We start from the raw sequence: 27899 nt of genomic DNA, 5'->3' as shown, positions 1-27899 counted from the left end.
TCCCGACCCCTCTGTGGCTCTTCTTGGTCATACTGACACTTTACGTTCTTCCCGAATCTTAAGATGGGTGTCAGAGGAAGGGATTAGGGAGAAGACTGTCATTGGATAGGGGCAGTATGACCCAGAGGACAGTGATTGGTTTAGAGGAGAAATACCGTTTTTAAGTGACTGTTTTTTTCTTTTACTGAGGATTCCCAGCCTTACTGAGAATATTCATGAGCATGTGAATCCATGCTGGAGAACAATAGTTACAGGTAAGTAACATAAAAGCTGTAAAAGTACAAAAGGTTTAAGTCTGTTGAAAAGCAGCTAACTGGCCTGGTTCGCAGCAATTAGCATTTTTCCAAACAATGAAGGGAGAGCTACAGAGTAATTGAAGCAACAGTCTAGGCACTATTTCATGTTGGAGTTGTTCCAGATCGGTTTGTTTAGAAACAACTGGTGTCCTCCCTTTCATCAACAACATTGTATTCCAGCCATGCTGCATGGCCAATGTCAATCCATTGATTAGCATTCATCCGTAGCATTCTTTTCTCGTATTCTCCAACTTGTCTTGTACTGTTAAACCAGAGAATGCAAGGTTGTAACTGGCTGTCCTGTTACCTTACAGAGCGGTTGCTGCATATCTGCGGGCACTCAGTTTGAGTCCCAACCACGCTGTGGTGCATGGAAACTTGGCTTGTGTGTACTATGAGCAGGGACTGATTGATCTGGCCATTGATACGTATAGACGGGCCATCGAGCTGCAGCCCCACTTTCCTGATGCTTACTGCAACCTGGCAAATGCATTGAAGGAGAAAGGAAGTGTACGTATCAGTGGCTTACTCTTTATGCAGCGTGTGGGTGAGTGTTAGTGGCGTGGCCAGAGTTTAAATCAAGGAGTTAATGCAATTGTTCTGGCACTTTTATCTTCCACAGGTTACTGAAGCTGAAGAATGTTATAATACTGCCCTGCGGCTCTGCCCCACCCATGCTGACTCCCTCAATAACTTGGCCAACATCAAGCGAGAGCAAGGAAACATAGAAGAAGCCGTGCGACTATACCGGAAAGCGTTAGAGGTAATTAGCAGACTGCTCTGCTATTGTGGCTTCCTGCTGAATGAGCCTGAAAGGCGAGCCTCGGGACTTGAGTGGGAAGCACAGCGGCTTTCAGGAGATAGTTGCTGCACTCACTCACTCACTCAATTAATGTTTTGTTAGGTTATTCGGCATTTGTATAGCACCTTATTTGCCATGATCTCATAGTGCTGTGGGTTGCACGCCTTTGGGGACTGTAGTCCATGTCATTGGAGGGAATAGGGTAGTGAGTAGTGCCGTGTGCACTCTGTATTTGTGCAGCCAGGCTGAGCTTTCGTGGTAGGTAGCTGCATTCTAATGCTGTGAGTGGTGTGCGGTTATGTGAGATCAGTAGTATGTGTGCTGCTAGGCTGAATGTCATGGGTAGCTCAATTCTAGTGCAGGTGGTGCTTGTATATGAGGTTGTGTGCAGCTCAGCTGATTTTTATTTTTAATATTGGGGGGGAGAGATTATGGCTACGTTCTAAAAATGGAGGTGCGCATGTTGGTGAATTGTGTGCTGTTAGGCTGATTTAATCGTGGGGTATAGCTACATTCTATTGTTTGTTGGTGCAGAAGAGTCAGCATATTGGTAGGTATGTGCGAGTATCCTCGCTTTTGGAAGAAGTCCCCTGTTACTGATTACCTTCCTGTCCCTGACTAATTAACTTTGCTCCTTATTGTGGAGGTTTGGTGCTTTAGCTTTCCAGGGACCTCTCTGCCTGGCGTGGACTCCATGCTGTTTAGCTTTGTTAGGGAGAATATTAATTTCTGTGGCAATCCCATTTAACCTTGGAGACACCCCTCCCCCCTCCCCACCCATTAGCGTTTTTGCTAGACTCTGGTCTTTTTCATTTTAACTTCTGAGGGAGTGGGGCTTTTTTCTCAATCACTTTTGTATTTTTTCTGACTAGGATTTTTGTGTTTCTCTAGCATGGGGTCTGGCATGGATCCACTTGCTCATGTATATTCCCCGCCAGGCCGGGAATCCGCAGTAAAAGAAAGTTTCACTTTCAAACTGTCTTTCTCCTTTAAACCAATCACTGAACTGTGGGTCATACTGCCCCAGCCAATGACTGCCCTCTCCCTAAACCCCTACTCTGGCAGCCATCTTCAGATTTTTATTGCATGTTAAGTGTTGGGAGTCCTGGTGTTTTGCACAGAGCTTTTCTACGTTTTCACACTTTTTCGATAAAAAGTTTGTTTTTAGCAAATAGAGCCTGTGTGCTCTTTCGCTCCTCAGGATGCAAAAACTGGGCAGAAGAGGAGGCCTCAATAGTGCTCCAGGGCACGGATATTTCTTCCTCTGACGAGAAGGACCTGGTGTCTGTTCACCCAGTCCCGGAGGACGTGGGGGACGATGAAGGTAGAAACATTGAGGGGGACGACAATGGCGGGTATGCCGATGACATGAGCGCTGGGCCCAGCAAGCCAAAACCCCACCTCCCCTTTGACACCTCCCAGGGACGTGTCGCTGGACATCTTTTCAACTCTTCACACCCTGGTGTCAGAGCTCTAGAAGAGGATGCTGACGGCACATGCGGCACCGGGCCCGCCACCGGCGAAGAGAAAGCGGCACCCTACGCCCCAATCGACCGCTGCACATACCCACACAACCGCTATGGACACAGACAACAGTGCTGTTTCTCTGCCGCCAAGGGCTTCACCCCGGACGAAGTGGGACTGTTCCACGCCATGGTCGCCTGAGTGTCGGAGCTCTTCCAGCTAACGCCAGGAGGGACCAAGGAGAAAGGTTTCCTTACCAACGACGTCAGGCTTAAAGGAAGACCATTCTGGTGGTACCTCTCCTGGACGATGTTTCGGCTGAGGGCCTGGTGCTGATGAGTGATGAGAAACCCAGCCTCAGCAAAGAGGGATAAGCTCGAGAAGAAGTACCGGATGCTGGAGTCCGCACCCAAGTGCCTACGGTCGCAGCCCACCCCAGACTCTGTGGTCTCTGCGGCAACAAGGAATCAGTCTTCTAATCCCTCATCTTCAGGCACTCAGGGCCGCAACTAACTTCCAGAGAAAACTCCACATCTCAGAGTTGAGACACAGTATTCAATGGCTCTCTATTAACCAAATCAAACTCAAGACACTATCACTCACATACAAATGCCTACATAATCAATCACCAATGTACCTTTGCAACAAATTCACACTTAACACATTGAACCGACAGACAAGATTATCTCAATCCAGTGGCCTCATCATACCAAGGTACAAACTACAAAAGGAAGGTGGTTGAAGCTTCCCAGTGCTAACAGCCAAAACCTGGAACGCCTTACCCTCTAGTATCACACTAAATGCTGCCAAAGCCTGGCTCATGAATGACACTAACCTCTTCACTGTTTCAGCTTCCCCTTGTATATATGCTTTATTTGATTGTTTTACCCTGCAAATTGCATGCCTGTGCATGTCATTTCTATATTGCAAATGTCAAAGTATGTATAAATATTCTTTATGTAACAGCGACTGTCAAGGCAGCAAATGCACTTGCGATACTTGCCCGATATGACAGGAAGCTGTGGTATAAGATGGCCCAGCTGCTGGAATTTCTACCTGGCATGCAAGTCTGTTAGGCAGAATCATCTGCAGTACCCTTAGGGAACACTACAGACAATTAAGTCCACAAGTGGCAGTACAATTTCACCTTTGGTACAAGCCTGTATTACACAGTTATAGTGGAAGCAGTAGCGGAGCATCCAGACTTATCTCGAGCAAATGAGCAGTAATAGGGATTACACAAAGGACTACAACTACTGTGACTCAAGCAAATACTGACTCGAGGTTTCTGGTTAAAAAATATAAGTACATTTATTTTTAAACCTTCTGTTCATAAAACACTTCACTTCTATTAAACAAAACCACACTCTAAATATACCACACACAACCAATTCCTTTGGTTTAGGTAAATTCAAGGTAAGTACATTAGGATTTGACAGACCGGTGTTGTGAAACAAGACGTTACCGGGGGTTAAGAAGCGCTCACTTTTTGACAGTAATGACAGTTGGGTCTTACGAAAGAAAAGCATACCCGCGGGAAGAAATGTAACCGTAGTCAAACACACTTAGCACATTGAATTAAAATCAGGGAATTGGGGATAAAAATCATGGGCAATACTTTTGTCAAGGCACTAGAATCAGAGGACGTGTTCTAAGATACAGATAAAGTCAATAGGCCTGCGCCAGTGTCAAATGGAGCAGGGCTCTGTTGTCGAGGATCAGACGTTTAGAAAAGTTCGAGATTACCGTTGCCAAGAGTACTTGGATATTGTGAAAGGGGGACAAAAGTTATAAGAGGGAAGAAAGGAAAAGACTCTGGAAAAATGTGTTCACCCCGATTCCTCAAGTTCGGACGTAGAGAACGACCAAATGGACACAGTACCTTATTCAAATGAAGAAAGCTGGTGCTACGGCAGCGTTTCCTGGTAGTTCCTGCAGACTCACGGTTCCTGGAGCTTCAGTCGTGGGGACAAGGACGACGTCTGGAGCGATCTGCACTACCCAGGGATGAGGTCAGCAGCAGCCAAGCAACAGTGAACAAAAGGTGCGCTCTTTTAAAACGGGAGAGGGCTCTTCAGATGGCTATCCAGACCACTACAGCTTCGTGCAGCGATTCCGACCCAGGAGAGGATTCTCTGGCTGTAGAAGGTGAGCTGGTTGATCCCACCAGGCTCAAGGGAAGAAGACTCCGGACTGGATCTTCTTAGTAGTTGAAGGGGTAGATGGCTCAGGACTGCAGCAGGGCTTCACCGGGACTCGAGAGTTGCAGCAGACGTCTTCTACTTCGCTTCTCTTCGGTTCATGCAGTTCCAGAGGCGACTCTCACTTCCAGCCCAAGCGTCCTGTCTTTTATGCCAAAATCCCCCATTCACACAGCCTGGCTCTCAATCACACAGCAGGGGGAGTTTTCCAGCCCGGATAACCACCTCAGCCAATGGACACAAAGTGCGACTTGGGTCTCCAAGGAGACCCTGTGCAGGGGGTGACTAAACCCCTCCCTCACATTCAGCCCACCTAGACACCCAGACGCCAAAGGAGGGCTTCTTCGCAGAAGCCCGCCAAAGGACGGTGAACAAAGAAGGCAAACCTGGTTTGGCGCAAAAAGTAAAACGCAAGAAGGATGTTAACACAAAGAAATGGCGACTAAACCCGACCAGAGCCAAAAGAAAGTGTATTTGGTCAAGCAGGTTTGTCCGAGGCCAATACAATAGCCTAAAACAGTACCACGTTTATATAGTATAATCGCGGTAGAAAAGTTAGGGTAGATACCACTGCCACCAGACAATTCTTAGTGTTAAGGGAGCAAAATGGGGTTCCAGGAGGTACAGACAAAAAGGGATCAGAGTTAACCCTTTTCACTTCTCCATGTAAGATGGTATGTACTGCATCTGTAGTTTAAGTGACTACATAAAGTATATGGTAACTTTACCTGTTTCTGGGGGACAGTAGTCGGCCCCAGAAAAAATGGAGTCAGTGGGAAGTCTGAGACAACTCTGTCACTGCAATGAAGGTGCTGTTACGCACACAAAGTGGGGCTCATGGAGTGGTGTGGCTCCAGAGCCCAAGATCACACAAAGTAGAAATACACATGGCAGAACACATGTAAGAGTGGGAAAAAGGTTCACACTCTTACAAGGTGGAAAAAATAAACCCCAGAAATCCAGCAAAGCTGCTGAAGGGACTCACTAGGTAAGGGAAATTAGCCATTTATGAGCATTCTCCCTAACAGACGTGCACTCTAACATTGCCAGGGGCAGAGATTTCCTGAGCCCACCCGTACCAGGAGACTGTCACCATGGACGCTTCGCTGGAGGGCTGGGGAGCCCACACTGGGCGTCTCCACGCCAGAGGACTTTGGCTCCTGGAGGAGGGGGATCTCCACATCAATGTCCTGGACCTGCAGGCAGGGTTCTGAGCCCGCAAGTCGTTCTTCCGTCCCTCAAGGGCAAGGTGGTGAGGGTTTTCATGGACAATACCACTGCGATATTCTACATCAGGAAGCAAGGGGGTTCCACATCGCTGGCGCTCTCCATAGAGGCGCAGGACTTGTGGCACTTTCACCATCGCCCAAGAGATGTTCGTCATTTCTTTTCACCTGGCGGGAGTCGAGAACACCATTGCTGACTCCCTCAACAGGGAGCTGCGCTCTTGCCACGAATGGGAGCTTCGATTTCTTCAAATGGGGCAAACCCCAGATCTGTTTGTGATGGCAACGAATTCCAAATGCCAGAGATTTGCCAGCTGGTTCCACCAGTTCAGGAGCGTGGGGGACGTGTTTTCCTTCCCGTGTAGTGTACCAAAAATCCCTCACGCATTGAGGTCCCTCAAATTCTCTTTTTCTGCCCAACTAGTTGGTTTTCCTATGCAGAGCTCAAGAGTTATATTGCTCATTCATAATTTGTCTGTCCCATGAACGGTGGTAGTCTTATTCTTCAGCTTTGATCTTCGACGGCTGCTTCGTGGACCCCTTTGCCGAAGACGTCTGTGGCTTTCGGCGACTGGTGCACTGCTGTCGATCGCGTGGACTTCGCCCTCCAGCCAGGCCTATACAGTAGGGAGAGTGGGGCCCCATGGTTTGATTCGCTGAGAATGCATTTCCTTCCCCCCCCCTCATTCCCTTTCTGGTCTGGCTGCCGTGTAAGGCGCTCACTCTTCTCCCCTTGCGTACCAGCCACTCTACAATGAGCTGCTAAAGAAGGTTGCTCACCACTTCGGATTCTAAACAGACGAAGCCAACCCTGCAGGGACTGACTATGTTGAGGATATTCTCAACGAGAAGAATGCTGTTAGCCAAGCCATACTGCTCCTGGAGTCTATTAAGAAGAGGATATCTTTATCCTTGCCTACTCCCTCCCTTACTAGGGCAGTCAACCCTCGGGTGGAAAAATCCTTCTGATCCCCTCGACATTAGGGGTCACGCTAAGCTGGACTCCCTGGTGGTGACCACCACACGAAAGAGCTGGTGTTCCACTATCAACCTCTGAAACACCTCCTAAAAAGGAGTGCAAAGATTCTACACGCTAGGCAAGCTTATCACGACATCTGCTGCGTACCTTACTAGGATTGCAAATACCACTTGGCTGGCCAGCTACAGCAGCAGCCAGTGGCATGAGGTTTCGCAAGACCTGGACTCAGTACTGGGACCGGCAAGATCCCACCTTATGAAGATCGCCACAGTGGAGAAACTGGTCTCACAAAACATCCTGAAGAATGTCTTGGACTCTGCAGACGCCTCCGGAAAAGTTATTGCAGACTGAACCCTCTTTAAGACATTCCTGGCTTAGAGACTCAGGATTTAAGACGGGGACAGCAGCGGCCCTAATTAACAAGCCCATCAAGGAGGATCTCCTCTTTGGCAAAGCTATCGGAGACAGCAAGAAAGGCTCTTAAGACCATTGGTCAGATTTTTAGCAAACCCTTCATCTCAAGGGGAGCGTTTAATGGATGCCGAAACCTTTGGACGCAAAACTCAGGCAAACTGGACCAAGCCAAAGCAAGTATGTCTGGTGCCTCCTTCTATAGTCCACACACCCAGACGTCTTACCAGCAGCGTGGGTTTTGCTGCAGGAAAGGACGAGGTAGGGCTGCAGCCTCTAGAGGCGCAGCAGCCCATGCAGCCAAAGGACGTGCCGATCTACGTTCCCTCACATGCGTCCACAGTCAGGGGTCACAGAACACTCTTCGCCCAGCAATGGGAGGGAATGACATCAGACCGCTTGGTTTTAGATACAGTTGACAAGGGATACTAGAGTTCCTCGAAACACCTTGCCACCATCCGCCTCGTATCGGACGCATGGAGGAGATCCGAATTCTGTTAAAAAAGGAACCATTGAGCTGGTGCCCTTCATGGAATAAAATCAAGGTATTTAATCAATGTATTACTTTATGCCAAAGAAAGATCTTACTTGGTAACATTGGGTATAAACGATGCATACTTTCATATTTCATTGTTGCCAGCGCACCAAAAAAATACCTTGGGGCCAAATTGGGAGTCGACACTACCAATTCATGGTGCAACGCTCTTTGCCTCCGCTGCCTTGGCCCTGACCACGGCTGGTAAGGTTGTTTCGCGTGCAACGCATTGACTGCATGCACACTGAAGAACAGGCTAGCTAGGCGGAGGAAGCTCTTCGAAAAGTCGCTTCCAGAGGACTTGGAAGAACTTCATCAGACAGATCGAGGCCCAATGGAGGGCTGCTATTTTCCATCGCACCCCATAAGGACGACTCCTTCACGACTAAACGCCTGAGCGGGAGGAACCGCTCGGGTTCTGGTGCCAGCGCACAAACCGAGGCTAGTCCAGATACCAGCCTCACAGACGAGGGGCGGGGGGTCCATCAGATCCTTCCGGACACAGTGCTGAGGGACCGCAATGTTCTTTTACCGGGTGTACATCTGAGGGTCTACCCCCAAGTACCGGCTTGATGTCCAAGAGGGCGCCTGCATGCAGCACTTCCGGTGAGATTGCCGAGGGCAAGACACCTTCCAGGCCTAGACCTGAGGTGCAGGGTAGGCCTCTCGCTCCACCACCAAGAGTCTTGGAGGGGGCCGGACCCAGGGAGCCATGCACCACGACTTTGGCATGCAGCTCGACAAAATGGCCACCGGGCCAGGCAACTTGGCCACTCGTCCAATGCCACTCCTAGGAACAGAGCCGGTGGATGAACGAGTTTCAAGGTGGGACTAGTGTCAACCAGGTACGTGGCCTACAGTTTATCCATCATCGGTGCAGGGCAGGTTTCCCCCTGCAACCTAGGCAGTGCGCTCCGGCCCCAGCAGCCCCCAGCCACTCCGTCAAGCTCTCCTGCCAACTCTTTAGTCTCAGAAGACTTCTTCGAAAGGTTCCTGGCGCTGATGTGAACCCCCCCAGATGGGGACCATCCTGCGGGATGCAGTCTGGAACTTGCTCCGTCTGGTCGTCCCACCGACGGCCATAGTCATTCCTCCGGGCCACTGGCCCCAACCCAGCCCATGCTTGCCCCCCCTTTGATTCTGGCTCCCCTGGCACCTACAGTTCCGGCGGTTCCACAACAGCCTCCGACTACGGTCCCCACAACGCAGCCCACAGTGCCCAGCACTCCTCCACCTGCTCCAGACCAGCCGGACACTTGGGTGGACTCAGACGACGACCCTGACACGCCGTTTTCAGAGAAGGTCTTTCACAACAGGCTTGCAGGGTTTTGTTTTAAAACAATTTTATACATTTTCCAACGTGCACCGTACAGTGTAGCAACAAATATACAGGTCAATTCCTTTGTACAGTTCCATGTTTTTTATTTTTGTCATGCCGTTTTCAATTTTCACCACTGCTCTTTAGGTATTCTGCCTGTGTTCAACTTCAGTGCTGTGGTATACATCTATTCCCAAATATGTGAATATGTTTCCCATCTTATCTGTAGTACTGGCAGCTTATGTTGTGGTAATCCTACGTATCTGCCCAGGGGGAATATACTTGACTTCTTTGGGTTCACTGTACTGCCGGACAACTCAGCGTATTGTTCCATGACCTCCATAATATATTGTAAATTCTCTTCAGGGTACCTAAGGTACAGCAACATGTCATCAGCGTACATCAATATCAAATGTTGCCCACCCTTAGTGCTTATACCTATTTCCCCATATTGCCTCAAGTACGCTGCCAGGGGTGCCCCTGCCCAACTGCCACTGTTTTGATATGGCTGTTCCCGTTCTGACTCGAGCTAGCCGTTTATCATATAGTAATCAGACCCTCTTTCTATGCTAGCCCAATACCATATTCCTCTAGTATTGCCATCATCCATGGCCACTGGACTGAGTCGAAGGCTTTTACCGCGTCTAGCGAGATTATCGCCACCTCCTGGGGACTCCCCTGTGTCTGTTCTAGAACGTGATGGAGTCTCCTCAAGTTGTCAGATACACTTCTGCATGGGACATACCCTGTTTGTTCAGAGTGTATAAGTGTGTTTATGACTGGCCTCAACCTATTTGCCATCACTGCTGTGAATATCTTGGTTGAGCATAGAAAGCGGTCTATAGGACCCACATTCCGTGTCCGGTTTATTGGGTTTCAGGAGCCTAATGATTGCTTCTCGTAGACAATGTGCTTGTATTAAACGCTTCATTTAGCATATCCAGCAGCTGGGGGAGTAATGCCTCCCTATAACCTTTAAAAAACTCACTCTGGAGTCCATCTGCCCCTCGGGCCTTATTAGTAGGCAGTAACTTGTACCACTTATTCCAGCTCATCCAACGTTATTGGGGCATCTAGATTCTCCCTCTCTGCCGCCCCAAGTTTAGGGAGGGTAATCTCTGTTAACGCTTCCTGTATATCTATTTCTTCGCCCTTGGTAATCGCCGCAAATAGGTTCTTGTAATATTCAAAGCATTCATTCACTCTCTCCTGGGTATCCGGTATCTGCCCATCTAACCCTAGCATTGCTCTAATTGTTTGTCTGGTGGTCTTGCTTTTATATAACCAGGCTAGTAGCCGGCATGGTTTGACACCTTCCGCGTGCTGCCTCTCCTCATACTTTTTATAATTTAGGTTACCTAGCCTCTCCCAGTGGTTCCTGCATTCTTGCTGTAATCCATATATGATCTCGGCCTCCTCAGGGGACCCTGTGTGCCTTCGCATCATCGTTTCTAACTCCCTCTCCGCATGGTGCAGGTCCCGTATTCTTCCACCTTGCAGTCCCTTTGATTTCCATATCGCCCCCCACTACCACCTTAAATGCCTCCCACAGTTTTCCCGCTGATTCTACGCTGCAAGTGTTATGCTCAAAATATTCCCTTATTCCTTCCCTTGGGTCTTCTCTAAACACTGTCTTTCAATGCCTTGGCCCCAAGTCTACATGTCGGGATTCTCGCCCTGGGGGGCAGGTGCTGCCATGTTACTATCAGTGGTGCGTGGTCTGAAAGAACCATGGCCTTATAGTCTGTCACTTCTTGTGTTATCTCCTGTCCGATGAATATATAATTTAGTATACACATGTCATGGGGTAATGAGTATTCCCTCTCCTGTGGGTGTTGCCACACATTCACCAATTGAAAATTGCGTAACAAAATTGCCTATGATACTGCACCCTTGAATTTCCAATACTGGTGTCTGCTTCAAGGGACCCCTAGCAGCATCCTGTGGTACTGCACATTTGTATTTTGAAACCTGGAGTCTGCTTTGAGAGACCTCTGGCAGCAGCCTGTGGTACTGCATCCTTGTCTTTCAATTGCTGGAGTATGCTTTGAGGAAAGCATTGTATTGTATTTATTTGTGTTAGCACGCAAGTCCTTAAGCATCTGGGCGCATTTCTCACAGTAGTATAACGTAAGCATTTTACAGAAGCATACAGTAATTAATTTGCAACAGCATAAAAGGTCATCACAAATGAGTATTTACATAGTGAGAATATGTAACAATTGACATAGTATATTATTCAGTGTGGGGGGTTCGCCTTTTCGGGGGCGCCTCGTCCGCCCTCTGGGCCTGGGCGGGGGCTTTGTTTATCCCGGGCGGTGGTTGGTGTGTGCTCGCTGGGCTTGTTGGTGGCTGTGTTTGGTGGCCTATTGCATTCTCTGGGTTCGTGGGCTGGGCCTGGGGGGGTGATGGCTTTTGGTGAAGCAAGTAGGCGCCTGCGCATTTCTTTCCGCCATCGGCCTGGGCCTAGTTTGTGGGCCTGGGGAGTGCGGGGGGACACTGGGCATGGTTGCTGGGGGGTCCTGAGGGCGTGCATTGATTGCTGCCTGGGGGGGGCGGGGTTCCGGCTTGGGCTCAGGGGCGGATGGGGTGCTCAATCTCTGGTTGATTGACCACAATATAAAACGGCGGCACTTCCCACCCCCCACGGCCCACGAAAGACAGCTGTAGCTAGGTGCGTTTTGTCGTGCCGCAGTCTTGAGGTCACCGAAATGAAATACACTAGAGTCTTCTTTTTGCCACACTGATTTGCCTCAGGATGTACCGGGCCACAGAGAAAGTCGTTCTTAAAAGGCCCTTGTGTGTTTTCTGAGGAAAATGAGGTGCGACCTGAGTGTTGGAAGTAACATGGTAACGAAAGAGTGTGTGCATACTGTGCGTTCAATAGTTGATTTAAACTTGGGTCCAACGGTGTGGGCAGCTTGTGTAGATATCCTAGTGAAGGGAACTAGCCTAGTGTGTCTATGTCACTCTTTGTGCCTGCCCAGTTTTCACTGCTTCCTTCTGTTACCCGCAGTGCCATCAAACTGGTTAATGGCACCTGTTTTTACCACATTTGTCGAATTAATGTTGGATGCACTAATGGGGTTTATGGGACATGTGTGGTCAATGAGGAGGAATATATATGTGCAGTGAATTTGAGGATGAATGCGGCATTTGCTTTGTGCACCCTTTTCAAGTCTACCACCATGACTTTACTATGTGCCGTCAAGGGTTGTTCTGTCGGTGGTGTGCATGAAAAACTTATTGTGCGGAGTATATGAATTCTAAAATATGTTTCCAAGTTTAGATCTGAGTTTGATAAGGCCATATTATGCTGTTCTGTTTGGGCGCTCAGGTATGTTGGGAGGGCAGGAGGGGGTGGTCTGGCTACTATTTTTGATGTTTCGTATAGTTCACGTAGTGGTGTGTCTGGTACAGATTTATAGCCTGTCTGCAGTGTGGAGCAACTCGTAGGGTTGGGTTCTCAGAGTACATTGAGGTTAATGGTATGAATATTCTAGTAAGGTGATGAGAATGTATTATTGTGGTATGTGGGTTGCTTGGAACAACGTTTTCATTTTATCTGGAAAACTTGTGCAATTGATTTGTGTGGGATGTGAGTTTGTGGTGGGACATGTATTGCAGCAGTGTGGTTCTATGTACTTTGATTATGATGTACTGGATAATGTATGGGGTTCTGTGGTGATAGTCATATTTGCATGAAGACATGGGTAATATGGGGGGTGTGCTTCAGTGGTGTGGGATGGGGGGGTTTCGGATCAAAGTTACGTATGCTTTAGGGATTTGAAATGTGAGTTTGCTATGTTTGGGGGGTGGGCCGGGACATTGGGGCTTTGAAATGTATTTCTTGTATTGTTACGTTGCGTTGTGGTTTGCTTTCTGCATCTGTTTCAGCGGGGGTGGGTTGGGTTTATATGGTGTGGGTGTACATATTTTACCAGGTCTTTCTGATTTAATAGTTGGTCAGTTGAATTTGTGCTGGGATTGGTTTGGCGGAAAGAAGATGGGTGATCTACGACTTGTGACATGGAATGTAAATGGGTTGAATAATGTGAAGAAGAGAATGAAAGTGTTGCATTATTTGGATGAGTTAAAGGCGGATATTTGTTTCTTACAGGAGACACATTTTAATGAAAGATGAGATTGAAAGGCTAAGGAAAGGCTGGGTGGGGAAGGTTTATGGCGCTTCATTCAATTCGAGATCAAGAGGAGTTGCGGTACTGATTAGGAGGAACACTCATATAAAGGTTTTGAAAGAGATGTCGGATAGGGATGGGCGGATGGTGATTCTGATAATAGAAGTACAGGGCCAACTGGTATCTCTATGTAATATTTACGCGCCGTCAGTGGATGATGGAACTTTTTTTTAGAAAAGTGGCGCAGGCCTTACAAGACATGGGTTCGCGGGACATTATCTTGGGTGGTGACTTTAATGTTGTATTTAACTCCAGTATGGACAGGAGTTGGAATTCGGCTAAGTGGGGTGCTGACAGGCAGCACTTGGCATTGGATGATTTAGTTTTGGAACATGATCTAAAAGATGGTTGGAGCATCCGACCTCTCGTGAGTATACTTTTTTTTCAGGAGCGCATTCGGTGTATTCTAGGCTGGACCTGTTTTTAACAGCCGGCAAGATAACAGAATCTTATAAGAAGAGCGAAATTGGCAGTATATTGTTGTCTGATCATGCGCATGTGACTCTGCAGCTATGGTTGAGATATGCCCTAAAGAGGCGTAATTCCTGGAGGTTGAATGTTGCCTTATTGCATAGAGATGACGTGGTGGATACGTTGCAGAGGGAGATAGATTGTTTTGTGGCGAGTAATCATACGGGGGAAGTTCGTCCAAGTATGGTTTGGGAGGCTCTGAAGTGTACAATGAGAGGGCACTTGATTGCTGTTTCTAGTGGACTTAAGAGGCAGGCTGATGACAAGGAGGCATTGCTGGGGGGAAAGTTGAATGATCTATCCAAGAGAGTTATGGCGGGACAGGTTGGGGCTGAAGTCATGGCAGAATTGAAAAAGACGAGAAGAGAGCTGAAGTCAATGATAGATGAACGTGCAGACCGATGTCACTTTTATCTTAAATGTGCTTACTACGAGAAGGGTGAGAAGTGTGATAGGTGGTTGGCTTATAGACTGAGGAAGAGGGATGCTGAAAGGGCAATACCGGCGATCCGTGATGGGAATGGTAAGATTACATATCATCCTGGTGAAATAAATAAGGTTTTTCAAGACTTTTATGTGAATCTGTACAAGAATGAACCTGAAGTGACCGGGAGGGGTGAAGCTTTGATGGATAGATTGGATCTCTCGAGGATAGGTGACCGTGATTCAGCGCTACTGGAGGCGGATGTTACAGTTGAGGAAATTGAGAAGGCTATTAGTAAGTTAAATGTGGGGAAATCCCCCGGCCCTGATGGGTTTCCAGCTGAATTTTATCGATTGCTCCCTCAATCGGCACTTCGGCTCTTAAGAGACATGTATTTGGAGTCGTTTGATAATGGTGTCCTACCAGATTCTACTAGGCATGCTATGATTTCTGTTTTTCGGAAGAAAGGAAAGGATGATACTCTGCCCGCAAGTTACAGACCTATTAGTCTTTTAAATGTTGATAACAAAGTTCTGGCAAAATTATTGGCAATTCGGATTGAAAATCTGTTCCCGACACTGATTCATGTTGACCAATCTGGATTTGTAAAAGGTAGGAAGACCTCTAGTAACATTAGGAAGGTATTGAATACTATTTCAAAATCGGAGGGACGTCAGGGAGATTGTGCTATGTTGTCGTTGGATGCTGAGAAAGCCTTCGACAGAATAAATTGGGATTTTCTTTTTTCGGTTTTGTCAAGGATGGGTTTCGGCGCGAAATTTGTTTCTTGGATTAGGCTGCTGTATGCTGCTCCCACGGCTGAGGTTAACACTAATGGTTTGCGATCTGGGAGGTTTGTGCTGGAGAGAGGAACTAGACAAGGGTGCCCTTTGTCGCCGCTATTATTTGTGATTGCCATAGAACCATTAGCTGAGGCGATTAGGGAGGCAGATGAGGTGGTGGGACTTTCGAGTTGGGGTTTGAAACAAAAAATGTGGCTGTTTGCAGATGATATGCTGTTGGCTCTGGATGATCTGGAGAGGTCTGTCCCGGTGCATATAGGGATTATGGCTGATTTTCAGCTGTGCTCAAGATTTAAGATTAATTGGACTAAATCGGAGGTTATGCCTTTGACACCTTTTGTGGACAAGAGATTTATGGTGGGCCTGGGATTTCGTTGGTGTCCTGTTAAGATGCGGTACTTGGGGGTGTGGTTATCTCCCGTGGTTAGAGACTTGATCTCGGAAAATACGAAATCAGTATGCAGTGGGTTGAGGGTTGATCTTGACAGATGGGGTTTATTGAATCTCTCGCTGTGGGGCAAGGTGAACGCCCTGAAAATGATCTCAGCCCCAAGGATTAATTATGTTCTGGGTATGCTTCCTTTGGTGTTACCATCTTCATTTTGGAAGGATTTGGACAGGATGCTTCAAGAATTTTTGTGGGATAAGAAGCCTCCAAAATTAAAGTTGTGGAAATTACAACTGCCATTAAATGAGGGTGGTTTAGGGGTTCCTAATTTCAGGGCCTACCACTTGGCCTTCATGTCTGATTTTTTTGGTTCCGTTCGTGGATGAATTGCAGGATGGAGGCTGAGACTAGCTTTGTTGGACCGTTGACTCCGCGGGCGGTCTTGACTTCGGTTTCAAAAAAGAAGTGTGGGAAAGATCCGCTGATTGAGAATTTGAGGAGCGCATGGAAAGGTATTTGTGAATGTTTGGGTGTGGACGCATTTAGAGAACCTGGTGCGTCGTTGTGGTTTAATCCTGCTATTCGGATCAATGGTAATGTGGTTTTTTGGGCAGATTGGTTTTTGGGTGGAGTGCGGTGGGTGGCTGATCTGTTTGAGAATGGTATTTGGATGTCTGCAAGGGAATTGCAGCGACACTTTGACATAGAGAATTTTAAGATCTCAGATTATATGAAGCTGAAACGGGCAATTGGGGTTGTGGACTTTGACAGTAAAATTGATCTGTGTTTGTTTACTAGGAAACCGATTGGGAGGGAAGGTGGCCTGGCCAGTCGAGTCTATAAAGAGATTGTGTCGCACTACAATGGTAATGACTTGCTTAGAGAGGAGTGGGGTAGGAGAATTGGTTCGGCTATTTCTGAGGATTCGTGGCACAGGATGTGTGAAAATGTTAAGTTATGTTCTTTGGGGCTCACGGAGAGGTCGAGACAGATAAAGATTCTTAATCGGGTTTTTTGGACACCGGAGAGAATGGTGAGTAGGGGGATGTCGGAGAGCTCGGATTGTTGGAGGTGTATTCATGTGGCAGGTACGTTGGAGCACATGCTGTGGGACTGCAGGTTGGTGAGATTTTTCTGGGGTGAGGTTGGTCGGGTGTGCGATGTGGTGATTGAGGGTTTACCTGCTTTGGATTTCAAAATGGTGATATTGGGGGGTGATGAGTCTCTGGAGGATCTTACTCAGAATCAGAAGAAGTGGTTGTTCCGAGGGGCAATGATCGGTAAGAAAATTGTTTTGCGGAACTGGAAGTCGGTAATGACTCTGAATATTGAGACGTGGTTGACTGAAATGCATGACTTGGCGGCTATGGAGAGGACACTTTACAGAAGGGAAGGGAAATTGGTTTTATTTGAGAAAATGTGGGGTAAATTTCTTCAGCTATACTAGACTTGGTGTTGTACTTATGTAAATAGGGGCTGGGGGGAGGTGACCGGGGATGTGGTGAATTAGGCTGGGGGCTATGTGTGGTTATATGCTTCAATGTAATTAGTTGTTTTTAAATAAAATGTGTTTTGATGGTTTCAAGTACTTTAAATGTCTTATGGAGTGTATTGTAATGTGTATGATTTTATAGTTTTGTAAATAAAGTTTCCCAAAAAAAAAAAAACAATTCCGAAAATTGCGTAACAAGGCACCTAGGGCGTTGGCTACTGGGGCTTGGCTTCCGGCCTTCCCATCTGACCTATCTATTCTTTGGGTCCAAGGTGCAGTTGAAGACCCCTCACCATATAACTGCCCCGTCCATATGAGCTTATCTTAGTATAGAAGTTACTAAAATAGCCTGTGGTGTCTTGTTAAGGGGCATAAACGTTGATGATACTCGCCTGTCTATTTTCTGCCATCCCTTTTTATTAACACCATCCTGCCATCTTTGTAGTGGACTGCAGCAGTTTAAATGGGACGTGTGGTGCTACCCATGTAATGGCCCCTCTAGCATACGCAAAGTATGTCGCCCCCTTCCATTTGTGTTACCACCTCTCCTCCAGTACATCGTGACCATATTCATTTTAATGTAGCTATTTAACCCCCTCACATTCCAGGTCACAATCTTCAGGTCTCCCACCTTAAACATATCCTACCCCTCCCATCTCTGTCCCCGCCCTCCTCTTCTTACTCTGTGGCCTGTGTGTTAGGAAGAATTCTCATAAATGTGCCAATTCCTCCAACCTTGGAGCCATCCAGCTCTTTTGCTAAACTTTGGGACTTTGAACTTCTTAATTCTGTTTGTTTTCTGTGTTTGTTTCTTTGATTATGGAGTTTTGGACAACTCCATAGGCATCATCCTTTCATGTGCGTCACACAGCACCCTCAGTGCAGTGGCACAGGGAAACCTTTTCAGGCTTTAACTAGGTAAAATAACTTCTCTGGGATAAACTACTGTTTCCCAGAGTAATTAAAGTGAAATTGACTTTACTAGTCTTTTTTAAATTCCTAGACCCAGCACACACACTATCTTACAATAGAGTGCTGGAGGTGTTACCTAGTATCCTGTGTCTAAATACTCATGTAGCTGTCAAATGCTACCCTTTCCTATCGAAATGGCTGGTGACAGTGGTTCTACAATGAACTACCATGATTTTTCCCGACCGCGACCACTGGTAGCGTTAAATCCCGGGAGCCATGTTTTTCAAGATGACGTCTGAGCCCCCTCTGTAAGAACAGGTCCGGTCTTCTTTTTTGCTGTTTCTTTGTGGAAAGGTCCTTCTAGAGTTTTGCTCTGTGCCCCAAACCAGGTTTGGTCCCTTTGTTTCATCGCCTCTGGTGGGCTTCAGGACTGAAGACAGCCTCTGGCGCCCAAGTGTCTGGGGTGGGCAGGAAGTGAGGAAGGTGTCCGAAACTCTGTGCTTAGTCTCCTAGGAGACCCAAATGCACTCTGGCGTTATTGGCTGGCTGGCTGACTGGCCGAGTGGCAGCTAGGCTGTAATGAATGGGAGGAAACTGGAAAAAAGGTGAGTCTCTTGGCTTGGAAGGCCGAGTCGACCATTGGAACAAGTGAACCGAAGACTAGCTTGAAGAGAACGGCTGCTGCAACTCCCGGACCGTTGGCTTGCCCGGTGAAGCCTTGCTGCTGAAGATTTGCCAAGTGCCAGCTTTTCATCCAGCCCCAGTGCAGGGGTGCCCCGACGTCCTCACTCTCGTCCCACGACTAAGGCTCACAAACAGCGAGATCTGCAGGAACAGAAGTCTTCAGCTGCATCTTTTTTCTTCATTTGAAAGGTACTGTGAAACGAGATGGAGTACTTATTGAAACATTTGCAACTAGCAGGCCTAATCAGCTTGTGACCCAACGTATAATTCTTCTGCTTCCAAACTACTTCTAAGAATTTCTACAGAGACTTTACAGTTTACTTGCCAGAACCGTTTTTACCTATCCAAGTCTTTAGGCAATTCACTTTGGCCTATCCTATTAAATTGAATTGACTCTTCTGGTGAACTTTCTGTACCTATTACTTTTTTCTCCTCCTTCAAAGTAGTTTGAATACCCTAGAAACTTAACGAGTATAGTATTGAAGTGTATTGATGTATATTTAACTGCCTCCTTCTAGTGAATGTTTTATAACCGACTGTTGAATAAATTAATAAGTGTTTAACCAAGAAACCTTGAGTGTAAGAGTTTATCGGAATACCTGTGATTGTAGACCTCTGTAACATCCTTACAGCTCACATGCCCTCTTGAGATGAGCCTGGCTGCTCAGCTACCAAAAACTGTGCAGTACTGACTTATACCAAAGGTTGGTTTTGTTTACACCTGTAGGCTTAGTTGTGTGTAGTGGTCCCAAAGGGTACTGCATACAAACTCTGCCTAACGATGTGTTTGTAGTCTCGCTCCCTTTTAACTCCCCAAACTCCCACCCCTTCCTCCCCCTTACCCTTCCCAACTTTCCCACCTCCCACCACAACCCCAACTGTTGCCGAGCTCCATCCCTGGATCTCAGGCGACCCCCGCATCTAGTCCCTTTCACGGCCTCTGCCGGTACTGAGAACTCTGCAGGGGGATACTGCTCTACTAGTATCCCGACTAAACTACTAGGGTGAGAATGCGTCCCCTCCATGTCTCTTGCACTAGTGCCACAATTTACTACCCATTCGTATATCTTAAGCACTTCTGTACACATAGCACGCAGGCGACCCATGTTACAGCTTATATTTTAGTCCAGATGTCCGTATCATAGTTACGAGGCGATTGGGTCCTCCGTATTCCACATCTATGACAGGTAATCACCACAGCTGTGCTGATTACCTGTCATAGATATGGAATACGTTGTCGGACCATCCCATCGAAAGAACGTTACCAGGTAAGAGGAACTTGTTCTTCTATGTGGTTACTAACACCCTTGCATAGTGCAAGCCCGTGTCAAAGAAGCGCCGTCGTACTTATCCGGCCTGCACCCTCCTGTCCACTTGTGCGTATCGTGCCCTGCTTACAAATTAGCTATGTTAGGTTCAACGTAGGTTCACTTACCACCACCGGTCTCCGTCTGGTCATCTGCTTTCGCCGGGAAATTCTGAATGTCCACTCAATTCGTTGCATCCGCTGGAGACTCGAAGAAAATAGCCTTATCCTTATGCAGTACTTTCAATATTGCCGGGTACAGCAGCATGTATTTAAAGCCAGACTCTCGTAACCGTCTCTTGATCGCCACGTAGCTTAACTGTTTGTGTACCTGGAAGGTGTTGTCAGGGTATGCCATTATGGTTGCTGACGCCCTACTGATAGCACCTCTTTTGCGAAAAAATGTTCAAGAATTCTCCCTCTAACTTTGTCATTTCGAATTCTAGCATTGATCGGTCTGGGGGGAGCCCCGGCGGTGGATTCCTCATCTGGGCCCTGGGTGCTCTTTCCACTGCGAACCCCTGGGTAAGCGAACCTGCTCTAATCTCTTGCAGCAGTAAATTCTCAATGTAATTAATCGGGTCGGGGCTCTCCACTGCCTGCGGGAGTCCGCAATGCAGATATTTTTTCTGCGCACCCTTCCTTCTGTTTCCTCCGCCCTGCTCTCAAGGTTGCACACTTGTTGGAGTGCAGTGACCTCTGTAGGTTGAGACAACCTGACCGCTCGCCCAGTCGGCACCGGCGCAAACAACAAAAAGGGGCGGGTGGAGAGCAAGGGTTTCTTCCAGTTCCCCTCTGCAGCAGCAGCCTCTGTCAGAAACTGTTGTTGAAGGATCCTGCAGGAGTGAAGCCGGCCCTCCAGACCCCCTAAGCCTGCCAGCCCAACAATCCTGTAACTATAAAACTATTGGACAGGCAAACCCAAGGGGAATGGAGAAAACAATCAAATACAGGAACTCTTGCTGCTGGCACTTCTGTCTATCTTCACAGGAATGTATTTTGTGTTTATACAGTAGAGAATCTAAAATGAGAAGGCAATCTTTTTAAATATATTTTCTAACTCCCTACACATGACTAAAACTTTCTTAACACTGTTCTAGTTACCTGTAGCCTAAGCTTTATAGCTTTTAGGCTGTTTCCTTATGTGTTTTTCAAATAGACTGCAGACTACTGTAAATGCTTTTCTTAACCAAGATTTGTTATGTCCAATCCAGAACTGAACTTCTTCATAAATTCGTTCTTTCACCTTAAATCTTTTTCCTTTAGCACACGAATATTTGTCCTTAAATAAAATTCCCAAAAAAAGATTTACTGCTTAATCATTTCTTAATCTTTAGTAACTTTGAAAAAATACTTAGAATATTGTTCTTTTCTTTATGAAAATACCTGGTGCTGAATTAGAAGATGAAATATCCCATTAGGCTGTAAGAAGTATTTAAATTCGGAAAATAATAACCTTCAACTGAAAGGTCTGCCAACTCCAAAGTCTCTTGTACGAAGCGTTGCGGAGATAAACAAAAATAATTGAAATCCAAAATGGCCACGACGCACGCACAATGTTGTTTCCAAAATGGCCGCGACGCACGCACGAAATAGTTTACAAAATGGCCGCGACACGCACAACGTCGTAGGGTCCTTTTCTTTACACGCGTGCATCAAAAACAAAAGCAATATGCGCTGACTGCTTGCTCACGTCTCGCGCCCGTAGATGATACAAAGTTAGCAACGTTAATGAAATGTTTTATAAGTTAGAAACACAGCGAATCTGAACCGCTCGCCTTTATTAATAATTATTCAAAAATACACGTGAAATAAAAACGTACATTAAAAACCCAAAATATAAAATTAACAGTTCCAAAATTCAGTTAAATAATTTAAGTTGTAAATTACGAATTCTTGAATCCTTTACAATAAACACTGAAACTTCCAGATGATCACTTAGCTTAGTCCTTTTCTTGAGGACTGGATACTCAGCTACACTGCCATCAGATGCTTCTTGTGTTTGTCTTTCTTCTGCTGAAGTCTTCTAACTATGACTGGGTAAGACTGGGTTATTATACTGAAAACTAATAATATTAAGTAGTCTACAACTATCTTGTGGAAACTAACTTTATTTACTGAAGCTAACTAAAAACATGACCTACTCGGGTAGAAACTTTAATGAAAGGCAGTTTAGAACTAAAGTGAACATTCCAAATGACAACACAATGCTGACTGCTGTAATCTAAACCAATCACTGCTGGAAAGGTGTTCCACCATCTTGGCTTGGGAGAATTTCATCTTTCTAAGTGAAAATTAGTTAAGGGAAGATGAACAAACTTTAAAATGAAAATTACTACACTCAAACCAGAGTTTATCTAATACTTAATTAAACCTCCCCTTCTAGTTCTCCAGAAATGTCGGATACGCCCGAATCTCCTAGGGCCCTTGGAAATGTGAGGTACATAATGTGAAAACCTGACAGCCTCAGAAGGAAGAAAGCATGACACGTCCCTTTCGGGTCCACGTGTCTTCAGTGGGGGGGCAGGCTTGCCTTTCAGGTGCAACTTTGGCGCCAGAACTTCACGAACCCCTGAATCCCCTCTGTAGTATCCTCGGGGTACCTGTTGTCTTCTCCTCCTCCTTCCTCCCCTGCCACAGATTGGGAAAGCAACTCTGTTGGCGGAGATCCAGTCGCTCGCCGAGAGCTAAGCAGTGGAAAAAGTCCCAGCCTCCAGAGACGATTGGGCTTTTATTCCAGGATTTTCTCCATACAAAAGAACCAGGCTGGCCTGAGAGTTGTTGGACCTATCCACCCTCAACCTCTCTCTCCCTCTTCAGAAGTTCATGGTGGTAACGCCAGCACTCATTGCAGGGAACCTAGATAGGGGAGACTGGATGTGCTTCCTGGATCTGAAGGACTACTATCTACACGTCCCGATCTGGCAGCCACATTGCTCCTTCATGCGCTTCAGGATTATGGGTTGCCGTTTCCAGTACAAGGTGCTACCTTTTGCCCTCAACTCAGCCCCCAGGGTATTCATTCATAAATGCGGTGTCAGCCCTATTCAGGGCCACCATTTCTCCCCGATCATGGATGACTGGCTCGTCAGGGCGAGATATCAGGAGGGGGTTAATCACACTTCCTGTGCATTTATGAGCAGTGCACGACCTGGGGTTTACGATCAACCTCAAGATGTCGCAGCTGCAGCCCACCCAGAGCCTCACCTTCCTCGGCCTCATCTGGGATACGAGCTCTGAGAGGGTCCTTCCTTCAGAGGACAAGATAACGGCTATCGAGAGCCACTACTTGCATCCTTACCAGAGCAGTGATCTCGGCCTGGTGGTACCAACACTTACTAGGTGGTATGACTTTGGTCCTCCTGGCCGTGCCGCACACGAGACTCAGGATGCAGAGGTTACAGCTGCACTTTGCAGCCTAATGGAATCGGGAGAGGGGCTCCCAAGCAGAGCTCATCAGCATACCTCCTTTTCTCCACCCAGACCTCTCATGGTGGTCCAGGGGCTGCAACCTGCGGGTGGGCAGGCCCTTCCGCAGCCGCCCACGCAGATTGCGATCACTAAGGACTCCTCCCTGGAGGGGTGGGGTGCCACGCAGGACAGCCACACCGTTCACGGAGTGTGTACCCGACAGGAGCAGGTATCACACATCAACTGGCTGGAGTTTGGGGATATCTGGTTAGCTCTCGGGGCTTTTCTTCCTCTCATTGGGGGCAAGTCCGTCCTTATCCAGACCGACACATCCACCAGCATGTACTATGTCAACAAGCAGGGGGGTACCAGGTCCCCTCCACTGTGCAGCATGGCGGTCAGCATGTGGGAATGGTCCATGGAGAACGTTGGCCTCATGGCCAGCCACCTCCCGGGGAAGCCAACTTGGAGGCGGACAGGCTCAGCAGACTGGGAGCGGACAATTAAGAATGGCACTCGGAAGGACCAGGTAATGCAGGCGATCTTCAACGCATGGGGCCACCGTCTGTGAAATTATTCGCCTCCTGGAAGAAAAGGAAGTGCCTTTTCTCTGTGCCCCACTCCCCCTGTGTCATGTCTCCCCTCGCTCCTCCTGTGACTGTCCCTGTGCCTCACTCCCCCCATGATCCTGTCATGTCTTCCCTCACTCCCCTCCTCCCCCCGTGACTCTGTTGCCCCTACGCCCCCCGGAAATTGTCATGTCCTCCCCTTCCTCCAAAGCCCATACCCCCCTTGCCTCTGTGCTGTGATTTTACCCCCCCCCCCCTCCGAAACCCCCTGCTTCCCTATCTTAACTTTTCTCTCTCTTCAATACTCCACTTCCCACTCTGACTATTTTTGGTTGCCCCTTATCCCTTTACCCTCTTGCTGTCTAAAGTCTGGCCCTACTCCAATTGCCGTCAGGCATAGAAATATGTAGCGCCTGCTTTTTTTCACTGCCCCCCCTCTTCCTACCCATCTCCTGGCTATAGGCTGGCACTTCACCAATTGCCGTCAGGCATAGTAAGTCGTAGCCGTCTGTTCAATCAGCCACTTACCCCGCCCCCTCCCCCCTCCTTCACCACTTCTTTCTCATAGCACTTACTACTATCATTGTCCCCTGACTTCTGATAGCAGCTTGTCCGACCCGCCTTTCCCTCCTTGTTCCTCTCCCCCTCCCTCCCTTGACTACTCTGAACGGTCTTCCGACCTTCTTGTAGTCTCTAGTTTGTTTCCTCTTCTCCTCGCTCTCTCCACTTCCCCCGTCCCCTTCCCCTCCTCCTGTAACTCTTGCACTGCAACAATTGTCGCCAGGCATAGTAATGCTACTGCTTGTTTTGTTCTCCTTTTTTCCCTTCCCTTCTCTTTCTACCACTTATTGTTCCCTGCACTTGTACAATCTGTTATGATATGATAGTTTTTTTACATTCTAATTTGTTTCAAGGACCTGAAAGAATGTAACTGTATTCTTCCTTGATCCCTCCCTCCTTGAAGCGCTTTGAAACACATTGATTATTTGTATAGCGCCTATACACAATCAGTTTGCGCCTTGGCAGGGGCAGGGCCCCAGCTCCCTGGGCGATGCATTGCAGATCCGGTGGGGAGGCCTGACAGCCTATGCCTTTCCTCCTACACCCCTGATACACATGGTAATCCGCAAGATAAAGCTTGCCACATCAGCGTCACTCTGATGTCTCCTTGCTGGCCAGCGAGACTGTGGTTCGCCGAACTGCTCAGCCTCCAGCATGAGGTCTGGCATGGATTCACGTGCTCATGAATATTCCCCGTTGTCAGGCTGGGAATCCCCGGTAAAAAAAAAAAATCAGTCTTTCAATTCTGAACTGTCTTTCTCCTAACAACCAATCACTGAGCTTGGAGTCATACTGCCCTCAGCCAATGACTGCCCTCTACCTAAGCCCCTCCTCAGGCAACCATCTTCAGATTTTTACCACACGTTCAAGTGTTGGGCGTCCTCATGCTTGGCTCTCGAGCTTTTACTGCGTTTTTTACTTTTTGGAAGATTTTTACTCCATTTTTCGGTCAGCTGAGCCTTGTGCTCCATCGATCATTCTTCCGAATAACCGGTGGATTTCTTCGAGTTTCTTCCAGAAGATTCTTCAAGGCCTAAACCATATGGGTCATGTCGGACGAGAAGGATTCCCCTTCCCTTTTCAAGCTTTGCTCCGACTGCGGTTTGCGGAATGTTTACATGGACAAACATTTCCAGTGCCTGTAATGGCTTTACCCAATGCATAAGGAGGTGGAATGTGCGTTTTACCATGAACTCTCGAAACGCACGTTGAAGGATCGGCGTAAACTGGAGGAGGAGTGGCTGCAGGCCAAGGCCTCTGCACCGGGTGGTTCCCAGCAGCATGCCTCTCCCGGATCCGGGAAAGCTGAGCGGGCTTCTAAGTTCTTTGAGGGCGTCCCTCCCATGGGGGTCCAACAAAAGGCCAACCACCAGTGCGGCGGGCAGGGCGCGTTTGACATCCCCAGCTGCATTGGTCTCCAGTCAACGCTCCGGATCTTAATCCAAGAGGAAGTCTGATCACCCGGGCAAGCTGAAGGTGGCCCCAGATTCGATCAAGGAGAAGGCCAGACGGGGCACAGCATCCGTCCTGCCCTCGGCGGAGAAGACCAAAGGGGGACCGGTCCTCCGACCCCTAAGGAGAATGCCAAGCAGGATAAAAGGTGCCTGAGGCGACCACGAAGGCCAAGCAGGACTAGGCGCCTGGCCTGTCCGTGAAAGCCCAGGTGCACCATACGAAGGCAGCTTCTTCCATTGAGTTGGTGATGGCATCCCTTTCGAAGGCAGCGGGGCGGATCTGCAGGGCGCCCTTCCGAAGGCAAGTGTCCATCCCAGGAGGGAGGCTGCATTCCAGCCCATTGAGAAGACCCCGGAGAAGCTGGTGCCGGTCATCTCCCAAGACCGTCCCCTCTGGCCGCAAAGAAGGGAGGGGGGGCGTTTAAGTCCTCCAGGGAAAGGATATCTCATCTGTGGAGGAGGAAGAATTAATCTACCTACAGACCATGTAGGAGGAGGGTGACCAAGACTGGGGATACCATTGAGGAAGGCGACAATGGGCCTCGGGACAACTAGGGCCCTAGACCTGCTTCTACGCCCCGGCTGCCTGTCCCTACACTGCACCTGCCACCTAGAGATCATTACTAGATCATCACCTTTCATACACTCGTATCTGAGATGCAGAAAGAGGATGGTGGCACCGCCGCCTGCTCTCCCAGCGGCGCTGGTGCCAACCGCCACGCTGCTGATGGGGGGGAGGGGATGAGAGGGAGAGGTGGTCGGCCATCCAAGAAGAGTAAGAGTCACCCGCTGCCTCCTTGCCGCCTTCTCTGCTGCCCTCCACAGGTGCGACTGGGTCGGACACAGCGACGGGTACGGATGAAGAAGACGGGATGGGGTACTCGCGTCGCCTTGGCCCAGATCCTCTCCTCTTGTCGATATAGGATTGTTCCATACAATGATCTCCAGAGCATCAGATCTCTTCCAGCTCGCACCAGAGGAGAAGTAAAGCTTCTGATACCAGCGCCGCAAGGCGAAGAGGAAGATCATCCTTTCAGTCCCACTCTTGGATGGCATTTGGGATGGACTGGTGCTCTTGAAGTACCCTTTTACGGCCCCAGCAAAGAGGGACTGCTTAGATAAGTACAGGGTGCCGGACTCCGCGCATAAGTGCTTGCAAGCCCAGCCGTCGCCTGACTCGGTTTCTGCAGCGTCCAAGAAGTTGTTGTCGGGTGCTATGCCTTCGGCAGCGTCCACCCCGCCTGACAATGTGGGTAAGAAGTTGGATGCAATGGGAAGGCGAGTTATCTACTCTGCAGCGACGACCATCAAGGCCTCCAATGCCCTTGCTGTCGTAGCACGCTACGACCAAGAGATGTGGTTCAAGCTTGTACCTCTGCTTGACTTCCTTCCCGACGATAAGAGGTCAGAGGTGTAGGTGATGCTACAAGAGGGCGAGGTGGTGTCGGACCTTAGTCATGGTGGTCATGGACATCGCAGACGTGGGTTTCCACCAGATGGGCAATGGCGTTTGCCGCCGTGGCTGGCTCAAAGCCACCAACTTTCGACAGGAGGCCCAGACAAGGGTTTTGGACATGCCCTTTAACTGAGACAATATTTTCAGGAAGGCTGTAGATGGCTCTCTACAGACCATCAAGGCGGACACTGAGATGGCACGTGCCCTGGGCATGCTACGGCAGCGACGGCAGTACTTTCGTTCCTCTCGGCAAGTCCGTTTCCTACGTAGGGTTATGGCCGGGGCTCCTCTTCTTACCGCCAACCCTCCCGCTCCTCGGCCCAAGAGACAACAAGGGCTGCTCCAAAGCCTTTGGAGGACGCCATCGTCGCCAGGGACCCCAAGGTGGCCCGTCGATCTCCAAGCAAGAATGAACCGGCTGTGACGTTGGACCCCCACCCGTGCACCCCAGTGGGAGGCCGACTGGCAAACTTCATCAGCGCGTGGAATTCCATCGCCACCGACAGTTGGGTGCTGGACGCTCTCACCCACGGACAC

General features: G+C 48.3%; 1 protein-coding gene across 3 annotated transcripts in view; it reads left to right on the top strand.

Moving 5' to 3' along the window:
* OGT (O-linked N-acetylglucosamine (GlcNAc) transferase) overlaps positions 1 to 27899 on the top strand; it is an 810702-nt gene that overhangs the window by 263958 nt on the left and 518845 nt on the right. For all 3 annotated transcript variants that reach the window (XM_069612350.1, XM_069612349.1, XM_069612348.1), the window contains exons 7-8: positions 611 to 806; positions 919 to 1059. In XM_069612350.1, coding sequence (XP_069468451.1) covers positions 611 to 806; positions 919 to 1059 — 337 coding nt within the window. The remainder of the gene's footprint in view (positions 1 to 610; positions 807 to 918; positions 1060 to 27899) is intronic.

Source organism: Ambystoma mexicanum, chromosome 5p, assembly GCF_040938575.1.
Source record: "Ambystoma mexicanum isolate Mex_15411 chromosome 5p, UKY_AmexF1_1, whole genome shotgun sequence".
Lineage (NCBI taxonomy): Eukaryota > Metazoa > Chordata > Amphibia > Caudata > Ambystomatidae > Ambystoma > Ambystoma mexicanum.
The sequence above is the reverse complement of the archived record's forward strand: the minus strand, read 5'-3'. Positions and strand labels throughout refer to the sequence as shown.